The sequence below is a fragment of the Lepidochelys olivacea genome (assembly GCF_965140295.1).
Source record: "Lepidochelys olivacea isolate rLepOli2 genome assembly, chromosome: 22".
NCBI lineage: Eukaryota > Metazoa > Chordata > Testudines > Cheloniidae > Lepidochelys > Lepidochelys olivacea.
Genome location: NC_140432.1, coordinates 10,535,148 through 10,552,681, shown reverse-complemented (window position 1 = coordinate 10,552,681; position 17,534 = coordinate 10,535,148). Strand labels below are relative to the sequence as shown.

At 50.0% G+C, this 17,534-nt stretch overlaps 1 protein-coding gene across 11 annotated transcripts in view; it reads right to left on the bottom strand.

Moving 5' to 3' along the window:
• The window catches only part of NTM (neurotrimin), a 680,436-nt gene that overhangs the window by 268,762 nt on the left and 394,140 nt on the right, over positions 1-17,534 (bottom strand). For 5 of the 11 annotated variants that reach the window (XM_084612039.1, XM_084612043.1, XM_084612044.1 and 2 more), the window contains exon 2: positions 13,180-13,264. In XM_084612039.1, the coding sequence (XP_084468165.1) occupies positions 13,180-13,264 (85 nt within the window). Of the gene's footprint in view, positions 1-13,179; positions 13,584-13,613; positions 13,720-14,294; positions 14,348-17,534 lie in introns of those variants that run through there. The other 6 variants (XM_084612036.1, XM_084612040.1, XM_084612041.1 and 3 more) reach the window with 4 other exon arrangements.

The window sequence follows — 17,534 nt, the reverse complement described above, 5'->3', positions numbered from 1 at the left end:
CTTGAGTGAGAGGTGGTGCATTCAGGCCTCAACCACAGGCCAGGACTATCTGCGGCTGGGCGACTCGTGATGTGGAAAATGGAGTGAGGTCACCAAGCATGCCACAGAAGAGCTGAACGTTACCACTTGCAGACTTGAAAGGCTCCATCTCTCACTCCATCTCTCCCAAAGTCTGCGTGCTCATAACTTAAGCCCCTTAAGAAATTGCTGACACTGTTCTCCATGAGGCAAGGAAAAGCAAAGATCTTTAGGAGTCAGAGGTGAGACGTGCAAGTGGGAAAACTCCTGGATTCTGAGCAAATGGGAGAAATTCTCCCGGAATCCATGAAGATGGGCAAGCCTGCAGTTATAAATTGTGTGTGTGTGTAGGCCAGGACTGAATGAACATGAAGACAGGATTTCCCCAGCCCTGTCTCAGTGGAAGCAGTCCTTCCAGAACTGCGGCAAATCAGGTCATTCTCATTATAGAGTACAACTATAGGAAACCCAAAATAAGATCCATCTATCCAGGGTTAAACACTGCACATAGCATCACGGAATAAGAGCATCTGGAGACAGAAAACATATGCTTAAACCTCTTGGACCTTAGAAGAGCCATACATGAGTCAACAGGCAGTTGAAGCTCTTAGGACAAAATGCCAGCATCAGAGAGACCAGGTCTCATCTCTCTTACACATACACAACCCACATGCATTTTGGATTCCCCCCAGTCTATGGTGCCTTCCTAAACAGAACATCATGCACAGTATTCTACACTGACATACACCCCCTGCAACTTTTCTAAAGCCAATTGGGTTGCAATGGATCTTAGCCAGCTAGGATTTGCAGAAATTGACACTTAGTGTGAAGTTTGTTCTGAGTGGAAGAAGGTGACCCAGATTCTAAGGCTAGAAAAGACCATTGTACTCCACTTGTCTGACCTCCTGCATAACACCTGCCCAAGAACTTGACCCCAAACAATTCCTAGAGCAGATGTAATGCAGACTAGAGCTGGGTAGGAACTGGATTTTTTGATTCATGGGAAATTCTAAAATTTCCAAATTCCTTCTGTTCTTAAATGGAATGAAAACAAAACGTTTCAACGTTTCCGGGAAAATGACATTCCGGAAAAAAGTACTGTTTGGGCTCAAAACATTTTGATAAAATCCAAACCTTTTGTTTGGATTTCAACTTCTTTTATATAATATAAACTTTTCAAAACCTGAAATCAAAAGTAATGTTGTGATGAAAAATGGAGATGTTCCATTCTGAAAAGATCAAAATACTTCCCCCCCACAATTTTTCTTTCTAAATGAACTTGTCAAAATCAATCAGTTTCCTTTTCACTAAATCAGCATTTTCTGACTGAAAAAATATTTCCAGCCAGCTCCAGTGCTGAACCTTTTCACCCATCCAAGCTCCTCTTTTCCCATTCCGCAGCTGGACCTGGGAGTAGACTCTTCTTCTCCACACTTTCCAGAAAAGCTTTCCGGCTGCTCATTGGAGAGTTTATGGGAACAGCCAAATGTTCTAGAGGTGGGTGGAGAAAGGTCATTCCTTCCACAGAGAATTTTGATACTTCATTCCAATTTGGATCAAAACCCAAACCTTTCAAAATTCTCCACAGAAGGGGACGGAGCCATGGGCACAGGAAGCCCAGGCTGTGAAGGAGTCATGGCCTAAAAGCCAGCCCTGCACCAGGACTTCCAGAGTCTCAGCTCCCCATCCACCCACCAGACAGGCTGATGAGGAGGCAGGTAAGCAAACTGGCAGGAAACAAGACAGCTTTCCAATGTAAATCTGCTGGAAGTCAGGGTTATGTTGGAAATTTGGCAAAGTCAAGCCATTGCTGTGGAACGTTTCCATTGTGAGGAATCAGCAAATTCTGATGAAAAACAAACAACATTTCACTGGAATTTCTCTGACCAGCTGTAATTCTTTTATTAACGGGGACCTAGGGAAAACAGCTGATTTTCCAGAAAAAGCCCAATCTTCAGAAATAAGGAAATACAAAGCTGGGTACATAGCACACACCATATAGTAACCAAAGGCCAAACCCTGTAGTCTGGGATTTTCAAATGTGCCTATGGGAAGCAGGCGCACAGGTCCCATTAAATTTTATTGCAAGTCGAGTGCCTAACTCCCATAGATTCATCTGAAAATCCCACCTGTGGTCTTTACTCAGACCCTGCTTCCTTTGAACTCAATAGGGGTTTCATAAGGACTGTAGAAATGTTATTTATTAGAGATTGGCTTAAACCAAAGCCCTAGATCCAATACCCCAAGTTGTGAATGGTTCAGGATTATAGCCTAGATCTGTATAAAAATTTAAAGACTAGCCCCTATCTCAATGATGGGTCCAAACAACCTTGATCTTTGGGGTGATTCAAAACCTGGATCTGAATTCTGTGACTCTGCCCCACGGCTGTTATTTATACAATTTTACATGTTCTTCCTCACCTCTGAGAATTAGGCTTGCCGGCCTGCTCTGCACAATGCTTCTCATTAGAGGTGCCCAGAAAACAGGAGCCTGAATAACTCTGCTGCATGGAGAAAGCGAAGCTGAGAAATAATGAATCCACCACAAAAAAAAAACAAAACAGACTTTAAAACCTGAACTAATGAATGTTTGGATGGTCTCCGGGGCTCTGCGTGTGTCTGATAAAGCAGACGCAGGTGTCAGAGCCATTTATGGTTGCAGGCTCAGAGTCAGTCAAAATCTTCCATCTCTGGGAAAAACCTGTGATATTTCACCAGCTGCTTGTGTTGGAAGGTAGTTTGATTCTTGACTTCCTCTATCCTCATTGACATGCAGAGCTGAGCTCCCTTGTCTCCGATTCAACAATCTGTGCCCTTTCTTGTTACATCCGCCCGCCACACACAGTGGTCACCGCCGTCGGGTGGCATCGCAGCACTTCACCACCTTGTCTCAATCGCTCCACCAATATTTTTCCCCCCGTCAGCTGCAAAGTTAGCCTGACACACTGATCCTAAAATCATCCGCCTCTCTAACTATGCACATAAACTCCTTTCCTCTATGGCTGCTTCTTGGTAGGGACACACACCACTCGTTGCAGGCTGAAGCTTCCATGTAGTCAAAAGCGAGATTTTTAATAGACTAATAATTTGGACATGGTTCAGCATTATAACGGATACCGCAGCACATGGAGGGGAGGGTTAGCCTGATTCTCAGGACATTTTATGTAAGGATATTCTGGGGCTAATCCTCCACTGCTTTGTAAAACGTAACCGGATCAGCATGGCAGCATTTTGCACAGATGCAATGTGACCACAGATGCAAAGCTGTGTCTCGAAAGGCTCTCTGCCTTGCTAGCCCACTCACAACTTATTGACAGTTTGAACATTCCAGCATACCGAAATTTTTTCTTCCGGCCTGATCCAAAGTCCACTAAGGATAAGAAATCAACTCCCATAGACTTTAATGAGTCTTCGATGGGGCCCTTTGTCTCTATTGCATTGATGAGACAGCATTCTCTCCCCCCCACCCCCCGGGTTGACTGTGTATTTTCATTACAATTCTTTTTATTTGTTTACCCATCGATACGATTAGAGGTTGATTCATCCCCTTTTTTGGGGCCAGGCTGCCCAAACAAAATAATGGAAATGCACAAAACTGCCAGGGTTTTTTGTTTGTTTGTTCGTTTGAGGGGGGAGAAGAGGGAAGGACAGCTCAGATACAGGAAGATGAAAACTCTTAGCTGGAGTTCATTGGCACAGATCCACTGAAGTCAATAGAGTGACACTGATTTATTCCATCTGAAGAACCGGTCCCCAATATGTATTAGTTAACACGTATATGCCACAGTAAATCCACATGGCACGATACAGTAAGGAAGCTGTGCCAAACAACAAACAGGTGCATTGCAACAAAGGGCTTTGGCAATGCCTAACAAGACGATATGAGGATGAGGCGTTGGGTAAGGATTCCAGTTAAAGATGGAGGCAAGCTAACCGGGCCTTCGTCCTTCAGACCCCAACTTCAGGACATTCAGGCCTGTACAGGCGGGAGACATTTGCCAAAGGTGGGCTCGGACAGCAAGTAGCGCAATTTCAGGTGTTCGCTTGGGCTTGGGCCCATCAACAATTCTAACAGGAGCATGCCGCAGAAATGGTTGACTTTGGAGACTGATTTGAAGGTGGAGGCACAAGGGCCTGCTTGCCATGTAGGAATGGGAGATGGTCGGCATTGAGAAAGAAGGCACAAAGCTGATAGGGGAGTGAGGAAGACAAGAGGAGAAGATCTTTGGACCAGCTGAGGAGCACTTCAGGACATGTCTGGGAGGGAAGGACTTTAAGCTGCCCTTGCACTTCCCTGATCCTAGGTTCAGAAGTGCCAGACTGGTCCCCCCATGCAAATTAAAGCTAATTTAACACTGCTCTAATCTACGCCATCTGGCAATGATTCCCGGGGGCTACTTTGCCACATGGGAAACAGCCAGATGCAGTCCCTGCCGCAAAGAGATTATAATCAAAATAGACAAGAGAAGGGACGGGAGTAAGGAAGTATTATCCCCCATTATACAGATGGGGACACAAAGCGCAGAGAGATTAAGTGAGTTGCCCAAATTCTTACAGGGAGTCGGGGAATTGCACCTAGATCTCCTGAGTCCCAGCCCAGCACTTTCAACACCACACCTCCAGCGCTCACAGCCACCATGTTTAGGGATGCCTTGAGTGGCCATAGAAAACAGTTAGCTATTTAAATGTACAGCGAGTTAATCTACCTCCAATCCATGAGATCACAGCTCCCCTGTCAGGGTTCATGAGCCCTAGTAGCACAGGGAGTAAGTTTTCCTTTGTCTCATTTAAGTGATCATTGGAGTAACTCACCCCTTCCTAGCATGGCTGCTGCTGTTAGCATTCCAGCAGCACTCACAAGATGCAGGCACATAGCAAGACCCCATCCCTGATCCAACGAGCTGCTTGTGCCTTTATAGAACTGGCCGAACAACACACTCTCCAAAGCTGGCTTCAGTACTTTTTATGGATATGTGAAATATTTGGTATGGGAGGTGAAAACGTTCCAGAGTTGTGTCCTACCCACCTCAGATGGAGAGGGATAAGAATGTGTTAAACTAACGCTTATCAAGACAAACAGGGAGCTTCTAACCCAGAGAGCTGATAGGTGCAGGACTATATGCTTGACCCATAAGACCAGAGGTTCTGGGTGTGTCTACATTGCAAGCATGGAGTTTGATTGCAGCTCCTATAGCTTTAATCTAGCTAGCTCGGGTACAGAAGCAGTGAAGCACAGGCTGTACAAACCCACCTGGAACTCCACATTGCCATGGCTTCGCTGCCCCGGGACCTCCATGAGCTGCAATCACACCCGGGACACTCCTTCAGACAGGACCAGAGCACATGATGATCGACAGGCACCAGTCTATCAGAAAAAAAATATCAAGGGAAACCTTCCCCTGGCTGGGCTCCTCTTAGATGGAAAGGACACTTAAAAATCCAAGCATATCACAACTGGTTTCACTTAAACCTGGTTCCATCTCAGCCACCTCTCTCCTGTCACCGAGATGTACTAACATGTCACTTTAGCAATAAACTCCCCTTACAAAAACATGCCACCGTGAGCAAAGCAATTGACTTGGAGGCTCCAAACAAGCTTCCCATGAACAATACACACTGGTAATAATGCTCCATGTTTCCACAGCCCCTTTCGAGTGAGGAGCTTAAAGTGCGCTGCAAGGCACCCGATTTTACGGGCAAAAGGCGATGTGACTTGCTGAACAGTGAGGCAGAGCCAGGGATGGAACCCAGGAGTTCTGACTCCCAGTGCTCCCCCCTATAATTCACAATGATTTTCATGGTGAAGGTGGAGCTTGGAGGGAGGGTGGATATGGGTGAAAATGTGTTCTGTGGCTCCTACACACATATACCTTTATGCAACAAGCCTTAGCACAAAATCTATTTAATTGTGGGTTTGCTAGCCTCTCCCTTCCAGAGACCACAAATCTTTAAAGGGATTGGGCCTGGAAGGGAAATACAAGAAACTCTTATGACCCAAAATGAGGTTCCCGTGATCCATGTGGAGCAGGGGGGGATCAAGGCAGAGTGCATGGGGCACTAAAGGGGCCAGAAGAAGTTGCTCATGATGCCATCAAATGAGTCAGTGGCTTAATTCTATCCCAGCCGTGCACACCCACAGTGTTTTCCAGGCTGCCCCCACAGCTGTGGGCTCTTTTACCACTCAGGGAGCGGCAGAATCAGGGTGACTGCTCCTCTGCTTTGGAAGTCAGAAGCAGAAAGCCCAGACCATGCCCCCACAGAACCCATCCCTGAGCAAGCAGGTAGGAGTTTACCGGATGAAGCTCTGAACTGAACAATTGCAGAAGGTGAAAACAAATACCAGGTGGTGAACATTCGGGACATCAGAACGGGATGAATATTTCATGGGAACAGCATGCTGGGGGCCTGAGCCCTGGAGAGGAACACGAGTACTGATCCACTAACCGGGAGTTCGGTGGTTGTACACGCATGCCAGGAGTGAGCCGGAGTGAATGGTAAGAGACTCAGACTGACTCCGACTGCACTGGCATGAAGGAGAGGTGTGAAGAAGTCCTCACATGGACTACTGCAGCATCCCTCCAGGGAGGGACTGAGGTCAAGGAACACATGGCGTATTGTACGCAGCCTGCAGAGTACGAAGCCATGCGATTGACGGTGCCATTCCTCACTGCTGCCACGCGTCCAACAGCTGCCCTCCACCTGCACGGGGATGGTGGCTGCCCCTTCACCAGTCTAGCTCTGCCCGCTGCCCCATTTCACCCGCTGAGCTCCACTCACCACCTGCACTGTCCCATCCGCTGAATGCCCGGCACTGCCCATCCACTTCCACCTGACCCTGCTGCCCTCGGCCCTGCTCCAGCTTCTTTTCAAAAGAGCACCAGTCCTTCCAGTAGTGGACATCCTGCTGGGGGGGAGCGTGAGGCCCAGTGCTCAGATTGTCCTAAGAGATCGCTGCCCAGGGTCCTTCAGAGTGACAGCTGGGGAGAAGCTTTTCTGTCCCCTGCATCCTGGCAGAGACTCTCTCAGCTCATTGATTACAAACCACTGGCAGCAGACCAAAAACCGCAGGAGAGATTTCCCGTCACTCAACCCTGGCAGCCTGCGACCGGGCCGGAATCCGGGGCTGTGCTTGGCACAGAAGAGGGTGAGATTCCAGTATTCATTAATGTGCTCAATTATCCGAAAGAGACAAGCAACAACAGAGCAAAGCTGAGCCCTGGTGTAAGTGGGTGGGGCTTCCCCAGAGTGAACCAAAGGCACACATCGCTTGGGCTGAATTTTGCCTTGTGTTTCCACTAGTGGGAGCAGGGGAAAAAACCCACAAGCCGCATTCTCAGCTGTGGACCAGAGGAAAAGTTCAGAACAAACCCCAAAACTTGAGCTAGAAGATTTGCAAGAATTTCAGAGAACCAAGCACACATTTTGAGGGAATTTCAGCCTCTTTTCAGTTCTAGGTGAAAGCTCGATTTGGGTGAAATATGAACAGACATGTGAAAGGCTCGAAATCTAAGCACTGCCCCCAATTGGTTGCAAATCAGAAATCAGTCCGTTTGTGGGAAATATTCAACTGGGACCATTTTCAGAGAAAACAGGCCTATTTCTGAGCCAGGTTCTTTTTTCGCTTAGGAACTGGGAAGTTTCATAGTAGTCTCTATGAGTCCAGGTGAAAACAGGCTTGTTTTGTATTGGAGTCATGTTGCCACTTCCCCAATATTATTCCAGGGGTGCAACATAGGGTGAAAGGAATATGCAAAATATAGCCCTGAAAAATGTTGCAAAAGGGTTCATTGAAAAACCGTGCTGCAGTTTTGCAGAGCCTTAGTGGAGACCACAGGAAACTCTGGGGCTATGAACCAAACCCAGGCAAAAGCCCGTTGTGTTCAGCATGGTCATTTTGGGTTATTCAATTCAAAAGCAAAAATGTAGGGGGTTCAACTCCACATCCAGCAAAACCAGGCAAAAAAATGTACAAAACTCCTGCAAAAAAATTACCCCAACCTTGAAATCGGAGCCACATGGGCCCGTGGCCTACTTGACTTCAGTGTGATGCTGTATGGGTGCAAATGTCATTAGATGCTGATGCAATTCCAGGATCAAGGCTTAAAGTGTGGAGTGAAATTGCCAGGATGGATATTCTCTGCAGGTACATGTACATTGCAGCCGGGAGCATGCTTCCCAGCTCAGGGAGACAGGCAAGCTAGCTCTGCTTGAGCTAGCATGCTAAAATAGCAGCATAGCTGGGGAGAGCACAGATCCTGGCTCAGGCTAGCTGCCCAAGTACATATCCAGGAGTTCAGGCATGCTCCCGGCTGCAGAGTAGACGTACCCTATAGCAACAAAGCAGCGGGATACGGGGCAATGCACCCACTTGCAGACTTTTTTCATGCAGCATCAGGCACTTCCTGATTCCAGTCATGCTGGAAACATGATAAGAGGAGTGTCATTCATGGTATATCAGTGCTTCTGGTCCAGCTAGAAATGGGAAGCGTAGAGGACAATGGAAAGGAAGACAACAGGCCTAAATCTTCCCATTACAATGAAGAGGTTGAAAGGAGTTTCTGTAGGTGGCTGACTTCTTGTGGAAGCGACTGTTCTAATGCTGCTGGGAGGTTAATTTATTAATGATGTGTCAGGAGTCCTTTACTACTGGAAATCTAAACAATTCTCATCGCACGTCAGCTTTACAGTAGGGTAGCTCCGTTGAGTCCAGCAAAGCTACTAACTGATTTATACCAGCTCAGGTAGGATTAGAATCAAGGCTTTTGTTGTTGTTGTTGCTGTTTTTTTAAACATTAACCAAACTTTTTTTCAAAACTCCCCAAAAAGATTGGGCTTGGTTCAAGTTTCAGGTGAAGGCTCAGGTTAGTTTGTCTGTGATGTGGACCTCCTGGCCCATCATTAACACTGAATAATGTTAACAGCACCACGTATGAGATAATATCTTCAGGGTGGGGTGAAACTGGACCTGGAAATAGTCTTATAGTACAGATAAACCCTGTGCTCCCCCCTCAACTTGTGCTGGAGCTGGGCGGGGACACACACGGGGGACCAGAATAGGCAATGACACATTTCATATCTAGGCCACCAATTTGAGTCAGTCCTTTGAGGTAATGCCCATAATTCAGAACCGTCTAATGCAGTGGTTCTCAGCCTCTTCCATCTGGGACCCCATCCTAGCAGGTCCTTTTATCTAGCCAGGACCCCTTTCCTATTTAGCAATACAGGGAGGACAGGGTGGTTGTGACCCCCCGACACCCATGCATGATCCCCAGTAGGGTCATGACAGCCAGGTCAAGGACCCAGATCTAATAAAAATGATCTTTGGCATTGATCTGATCAATTGGTGGATACTCAGTCTGGTCGCTCCTTGACAGGTGTGCCTGTCCTTAAACAACCCTGTAACAGACATTAGCTCGTCCCCTGTGCAGAGAGGTCAAGGACTGAATAGGCCATGAGGAGTGGACCCTTCTTTAACCGGGTGGTAGAGATCGTTCTATGCCAGGATTGAAGCATGTTGGCATGGGGCGGCGTGAGGCGTTTCCTCGGTCACTGCCCAGGCTGTAACAGCACTGTGGACAAAGAGTGGCCTTCAGTCTTCTCAGGGCTGTCAATCTGGCGCCTTTCACAAGCACTGAATTAACTTCATTCTCAGGGACAGCTTGGACAGAGTTTAAAACAGCATCATTGGCTAACACGACAGAAGTTGGGTGGGGGGAGTGGATCCAGGATTTTCATAGTGCCCCAGGGAATCTGCTTCTTTGGCAGCTAAGTTATTAAACTTGTGTTTCCTTTGCTGGTTGTGAAAGGACAAGAACAAAACTCCAGAGCCTCCTGCTTCCTTTGGACTCCTTTGCTGCAGTTTGCTGCTTTCCAAGCTCAAATGGAAATCAGCTGGAAACAATGAAGCCTTTTCTTCCATTAACTTCCATGCTGCCAGGAGTTGAGGAGGCATTGCCCAGTTACAGGGTCAGAGGAGAAACCCATTGGTGGGGATGGGGAAGGACAGTGGCCTCACCCAGATCAGCACAAGCTTCTGAAGAGCATTACTATTCAGAACAAGTTAACTCAAACAACAGATCAATAATTACACATGGAGCCAGCCTCTGCCATCAGGCTTTGGACCAGGAGGCTGAGGAGAGAGTGCAAGAGACACTCATGCTTCTTTGCTTTCCTATCTTGGAAATCGTTATTTTCCTGCACTTTTTCCCACCAGCCTGTAACCACTGCACAGCTCAAAGCGGGTGTGCCCACAAGTGTCTGTGACTGCCCCGGTGTGCTCACAGGAGCACACGTGTGAAGTCACAGGTGAGCACGGTGCACATGCTCAGGCATATGGGTGTAGGGCACAGGCATGCTTTGCATGTCTGTAAGCACATGTGTGGCCATGGGCATCTGTGAGCGTACACGTGGTGTGTGTAACCAAGAGTATGAATGCTTGAATGATGATTCTCATCATGGGTCATCAGCAAGGGTAGAATCCAGAACCAGCCAAAACACAGTCCTCTGCCACTTGAGCAAAAGGACTAACTCCACGAGATGATACATTAGTAGGCAGTTATCCTTTATGTGCAATGGCCACTAGAAGGGTATTACGCTCACATGGTTCGTATGTCCTTGAGAACGCGTGCAAAGTGTAAATGTGCATCTCTTCACACACGTTGGTGCCCGAGCGTTTGTGTCTGTGGACGTCTGTTCCCAGCATCTCTCATTCAGCTCCTGTGCTGGATGGGCTCTAAGGTCTAACTCAGCAAAGCACACTGCTGTCCTGGAGTGCTGGCTGAATGCATTCAATCCCACGGCTGCTGCCTGCTCAGCTGAACCCACCTTCCCTGTGGCTTTGTTGCAGCCCACGTATGTGCAGGATCTTTCACTCTTTCCTACAGGCCTCATTCATAAAACGGGAAATGTCCCAGCTGCTGACTCACCCTATTGATCCTTTGTTCTAGGCTGATGCCACAGGACCACTCGCAGTGAAGTTCGCCTCTACCCATCCTCACACACGTGCGGAGTGCCCAGATTCACATTAGAACAAAGTGACCGGGATACACCCCCAGCATTGCCAGAGCCCCCCACCCGCTGTGACTCTAGTCAGACCTGACACAGAGACATAAAGACCAATTCACATTCTCCTTCCCTTTGAGTAACTTGGGGGTGGGGGTGGGGAGGGAGGGAATTGGGGTGTCAGTCAATGCCAGCCCCCTGATCCGTATCCCATTGTCACCTTTGCTGCCTGGTGCCCACATGCCCTTGTCAGCCCCTGTGCTTGTCACCCACATTCCTGTGCCTTTTGCATGCATTCTGGTCACGAACGAAGGACTGGCCTCTGAACACTGGGCAGTGCTGCTTATGATGGGAGTCAGGACAGGTCATGGGCAAGCGTCTCCCAAAAGAGCTCAGCAGGCTGAGCCCTGTCCTGAGTCAGCCCCTGTTTTTCCATTACTGGGCACCCTCACACACAGCCAGGCTAATGCGGATCAGATCCGAGGGACAACCATCCTTCTCTTCTGCTGCTGGGATCCTCAAAACCCAGGAATCCTGCAGCGAGCAACCCAGCGCAGGCTAGGAGGGAATTGACAGCAACACAGCTGGAGAAGACAAATTAGTGGAACCTGTGAGGTGTAGTCCCTACATGGGCATTTTGCTTATGTTTCCAGGGGCAGTACATGGCCCTAATTTCATTTCTTTCCCCTGCACCACTTCAAAAGAGACACTCCACCAGCATTCCATGGCCTCCGCCCTGGAGCCAGCCCCACTTTTTGCCCACCCTTGACACTGCTCCACTCACTGACGCAGAGAAGTAGGAGAGCTTAGATTTTGCCTGACACACCCCGCAGGCGGTCATGTATCACCAGTGCAACACGCGACCACTAAAAAGTCGCTCCTGAGCACCAGAGAGTTTTAATCACCAGTTGTGAAGCTTGCAATTAAAACCAATAATTTAAAGAAAAGAAAAAAAACAACAACACAAAGATCCTCATCATCGGAGACAGACCTATTAGATGAGCATGTCTGTCTGCTGCCAGAGGAGGAATGGGTGTCTGGGTAAAGGACATCCCAGATATTGCATTGATTGCGATCTGAGACATTAGGTGTTTGGCAGCATCCTCAGCCTCTGCATCCCTTGAATAAAGCTCATCTCTTCCCTTTAAACAGCCCCCTAGCATGGCTAACAGAGCAGGAGGGAAACGCTCGGAAGAGTTAATGCCTGCAGGGAGTGGAACCCCCCATGCCGGAGCGTGCACACAATGGGATTTTAATGAGCAGTTCTGCAGGCGAGGCACACTGGCATTTGCACCCGCCATGCCTGGCACCAAACTGACACCCCTCCCATCATTGACACTTTATGGCTGCTCATCGCTCTGCCCTTCTTGTGCCAAGAAGGGACCACTTCTGGCTCTCCCCACACGCCTGCGGATGCCTACAAACCAAACTGGGAACTCAGAAACTTCAGGGACCATTTATACTTTGCAAACACACAATCCCAGCTCATGTTCATTGGACATGCACGGAGGCATCTTTAACAGGAACACCAGCCTCAGAGGACCAGCTCTCTCCTGATCCCAAAATACGGGCAACACATAAGCCCACATGTTCTACAAAGTGACCAGGCCACAGCCCCAGCATTGCCAGAGCCTTAAACATCACGCTGGCAATCCAAGCAGATACCGACTCAGAGGTGTAAAGACTAATTCCCACTCCCCTTCCCTTTCAGTAACTTTAAAGAAGGGAACTGGGGTGTCAGTTAATCGTAACTCCCTGCCTGGCATCCAGATCTCACTGCCTGGCATCTGCATTCCAGTACCAAGGCGGGGGGGGGGGGGCGGGGGAGGACAGAGTTTTCCCTCTTCATTCCTTTGCAGACACCGTGGCGCTCTCTGAACCAACAGCAAACCATCCCCCCTGCCTGCCCCACTACGAGGCCACTTGCCCCGAATGCAGGAGCCCCAGACTCAGCGTCACGTTTTCTTCCCCGACTCGGGGGTTTTATCCCGCCCCACTCAGGACATGGCTGGGCTAAGCAGCATCCGCCCCCCGTGGCAATGTGGCATCGAAAGCCCCTGGCTCAGCCGGGTGCGTCCACTCCTGGCATGCACCTGGGGCCGGGGCGCCCACAGAGCAAGACCCCTGTAGATACCCAGAGAAAAAAACATCTGCTCCTACCTGAGGGTGGCGCTCTCCCCTTGCCTGACGGTCACGTTGTCCATAGCTTTGGGGAAGGTGGCATCCCCGCTGCGCACGGGCACTCCTGCGGGCACAAGGAAGAGCAGCCTGAGACAGAGGACGACGAGGCACCTCCAGGGCACGACTAAGCCCCCGCCGACCCCCATCCTGGGCAGCAGGGACTTTCCAAAAGGCCAGAAACACCCCCGGCGAGGAGAAACGGGGCAGCGGGGCGGGGGGGGAAGAAGCAAACAGGGTGGGAGCGCGGGGCAGACACGGAGCTCCTCGGAGATTAGCAGAGCCCCTGGCAATCCAGCCGCAGAGCGCCGAGCATCCGCAGGGAGCCCCCGGCGATCCTGGGGCGCGGGAGGAGGAGGAGGAAGGGAGCCCCGAGGCGCGGTGGGGAGGGGGGGGAGCGGCGCGTCGGGCTTCACCAGCCGGCTCCTCCTGCCAACAGTCCGGACTCTCACGCTGCCCCGGCGAATCCCTGCCCCCAGCACGGGGGCTCGGCTCCCATCCCCGGGGCGTCGGGGACCGGCTCCCCCGGCGGCCGCGAGAAAGCGCCTGAGCCGGGCACCGCAAATCCGCTCCGCCGCCGCCGCCGCCGCCCCGCGCACGCTCCAGCCGCCCCGGGCTGGGCGCCGACCTGCGGCGGGGCGGGAGCCCGGCTGCCCCCGACGGGGCTCGGCGAGGGGGAGGAGGCGGCGGCGGGGCGGGCGCGCAGGAGCCCGGCTGCGCGCTGCCTCCCGGCCGGGGGCTCCGCCTCGCCGCCCGCCCGCCCGGGCGCGGGCTCCCCCGGGGTGGCCACGGCCGCCACTCGGGCTCCGGCCCCGCCGCACTGCGCGGCGGCGGCGGCGGGGCTCCCCCGCTTTCACCCCGCCGGCGCCGGGCCGGCTGGGACCCGCTCCTCCCCCCGCCCCGGCAACCCCTCGGGGAGCCAGCTCGCCTTTCCGCCCCCCCCCCCCATCGCATTACAGCGGCCACGCCGCTCTTTCTAGGGCGGGGAAGCTCCACGCCCATCGCCAGCCTGAATTACCGCCTGGCCGAGCACCTCGGGCTTAGAACCCAGCACTTTGCAGGTGGGGAAACTGAGGCACGGAGCAGCACGGTCGCACCGTGGGTCAATAAAAGACACAGGAACAGAACCCAAGGCTGCCCGTCCTGTGTGCGCGAGCCATAACACCGCACTTCCTAACAGTGCTCTGTGGGGGGCTGCCAAGCGCTTCCACAGCAACTCCTTTCATAGAATCATAAAATAGCAGGCTTGGAAGGGACCTCAGGAGGTCATCTAGTCTAACCCCCTGCTCAAAGCAGGACCAATCCCCCATTTTTGCCCCAGATCCCTAAATGGCCCCCCTCAAGGATTGAACTGGCAACCCTGGGTTTAGCAGGCCAAAGCTCAAACCACTGAGCTGTCCCTTCATCCCTAAATACTTTTTTTTTTTTTAAATCAACTCATTACTTAGGACATATCGCAGTTGTGTTATGCCTAGTAACTTCTCCCTCCACCCGCTGCTCAGTGTGTTGCCATCTTTATGCACAATTTCCCGCAGGTAAAAGGTGCCAGGTAGACAGCCCTGGAGAACGAAGTCCTTTATTTAGCCAAACAGGTACAATGCAGACAGCTGAAGTGCCAGTCTCCCACTCTCCATTAGTGTCAAGCCAGTGGCCAGGAACCGCAATCGCTCCTTCGGCCTCTCCCCTAATAAAGCTGGCAGTCTGGGGTCCGCTTTTCAGAGATGTTTAGCACACACAACTCCTACTGAACTCAGTGCAAGATGCAGGTGCCCAGCACTTGCGAGAGTCCAGCCCTTCCTGCCTGCTGGAAATGGTGGTTTTAATGGTGAGGACACCCAGGAATTGATCTGAGACTTCCCAATTCCTTTCACACAGGGCACCTACCAGCTATTAGATAGCACCGTTGAGTTTTGGTTGTTTTTTTTTTAAATCCCTGCCAACCCGAGCTGGATTCAAACCGATGACCTAGATGTGAAAAGATCCGTAGCCTGCTACTAATCCCCTGAGTCTCCCACTCCCCTGTAAAGTACTATTTAATTCATTAACTGTGCTGTTTAATTTCTCAAACATTATGAGATTTGTCAGGTAGAGAAGACACTATCAAATAAAGCCTTATTATTATTATTATTGAGCATACTGATGGGTCACAAGAGAAGGGGATTGCTTTGTGGTCTCTTTGTGCTTTCCTGTTCCATTTCTTTTTTAAGATTGTTTGCTCTGAATTTAGCACTGGTAGAAGGTGCTGGATTGACAACCCTAGAGGCAGAAGTCACATTTATCCACAGCTTCCCCATTTCAGGAACAGACTACCAATAGGAGGAGTGGGACAAACAACCTAACTAAGTTTAAGATGGAGCTTGCTATGTTTATGATGGGGTTGCCTGTGATAGCAGGGGACTGGACTGCATGACTCACGAAGTCCCTCCAGTTATGTTCACAGCATATATACAGCAAAGTTAGCTAAAAGCATAAAATATTCAGGCTGGAAGGTTGCAACATAACACAACTTTATTTCTTAGAATTCTACATGATCACACGCACAGGAACCCAAAACCAGAGAGCAGGCCGCTTCCCAAACCGGAGGAACACAACACACCCCACCTTACTATTTCCCTGCAGACTGATTGCTGAGCCACCAGATTGTACACTTCCTTACAGAGGCCTCTAGCCTGCAAGCAGGACCAGGAATACCTTTAGTATTTAAAGTGAGAGCTTGGTGTTTTTACAGCACCTTCCAGCCCTAAGTTCCTATTTTGCCCCCTGCTGTGGTAGGGACACACTCACTGGCACGAGGAGTTTAGTCTCAGTGGTCCATTCGGTCCCCATGACTGCCAACAAAGGGTTAAACTGACTTAGTTCATTATTACCTCTACTGTTGTAATGTCCCAAAGCCCCACTAAGGATTGGGACCCCACTGCACCCTGCTGTACAAAACAGAGTGGAAGATAGATATGAGGCAGTGTAGAGGCTTTTCAGCTCAGAAAAAACCTGAGAGCAAACTGCTCTTATTTCACACAGATCTTTCCAATTCTCCTCCAGGCTGCTCAGGACCTGTCTGTTGGTAAGAGACTGTTCTCCTTTAGCCATTCGAATAACCCCTCTCTGCCTGTTTCCCAATGCACAAGGTGCTGCATTGTATTCTGAGTTAGTGGGAGCTGCTGAAATCAAAAGCTCTCCAGGCTTGTCTATGGTGGTGGGGGAGTTTTTTTCAGGTAAACCCCCTCCATGTGGACGCTGTTATTCTAGTACACATAAAAAGCATGAGATTTATTGATCACAGGAATCTTGTACAACTCTCACTAGGACTCCAAGTCCCACCACAGCATGCCCTGGGCTCAGTTTAAATCATGGGGTGGATTCTCTTTGGCTGTTCTCAAGTCCTGGGTGGGCATCTGATGGGGAGCTCTTCCTCCCATCTTTCACACCCCACTAGTATAAAGGGACAGTCAGCACAGGAACACTAGTCCTCATCCATATGCCCCACTCCTGCCCTCTATGAGCCATTCTGTTCTTCATTCTCATGCAGCCTTGGATCACTTTTTCCAGTGGATTAAGACAAAGCGAAGAATGACTCCCACATGAAAAGGGATGGGATAGGAAACAGTGAGTGAGCCTGTCACTTGTCAAAATCAAGGCTGCCTTTAAACATTAAATGTGCCATTCTCTAACTACACCACCATGCTGCCTGGGGTGATCTTTCCACAGGCCAGACTGCCAGCCTCTCTGCATCAACTCCCCTCCCCATTTAATATAAAAGAGCAGTGTCAGAAGCAATAATGCTTCGGGCACGGAGGATGAAAGGAATGTTGAAGAGTCTGGATTGGAGGGATATGAGAAAGATCTGAGCAGTGTTTAAAGAGAAATTAATTCAGCTACAAGAGCAGGAGAGCTGAAGCATCCCCTAAACCAATTCGGACCATGCAGAGCTCTTCACAATGCAGGATACCGAGCGGCAAAAGTTTCAACCAATGAAACAAAAGAAAGGAGCACAGGATCATCAGGGCACAATTTCATTGGCTGATCTGTGACACTGTGATTGGGTGAAGCACGAAGCAGCATGGTCCAGCGGTTAGGGTGTTAACCTGGAACGTGGGAGACCCTGGGTCAAATTCCCTGCTTTGCCACAGGCTTCCCCTTTGACCTTGGGCAAGTCGCTTAGTCTCTCCGTGCCTCAAGTCCCCATCTGTACAATGGGGATAATAGCACTAGCTTTACCTGGGAGGATAAATACAGTAATTATGAAGAGCTCAGACTCTACGGGAATGAGGCCACATATAAAATAGAGTGGATGGAATAGAGTGAGGTGGGGCAGGGTTACCTAGCAATAGGTGATTGGC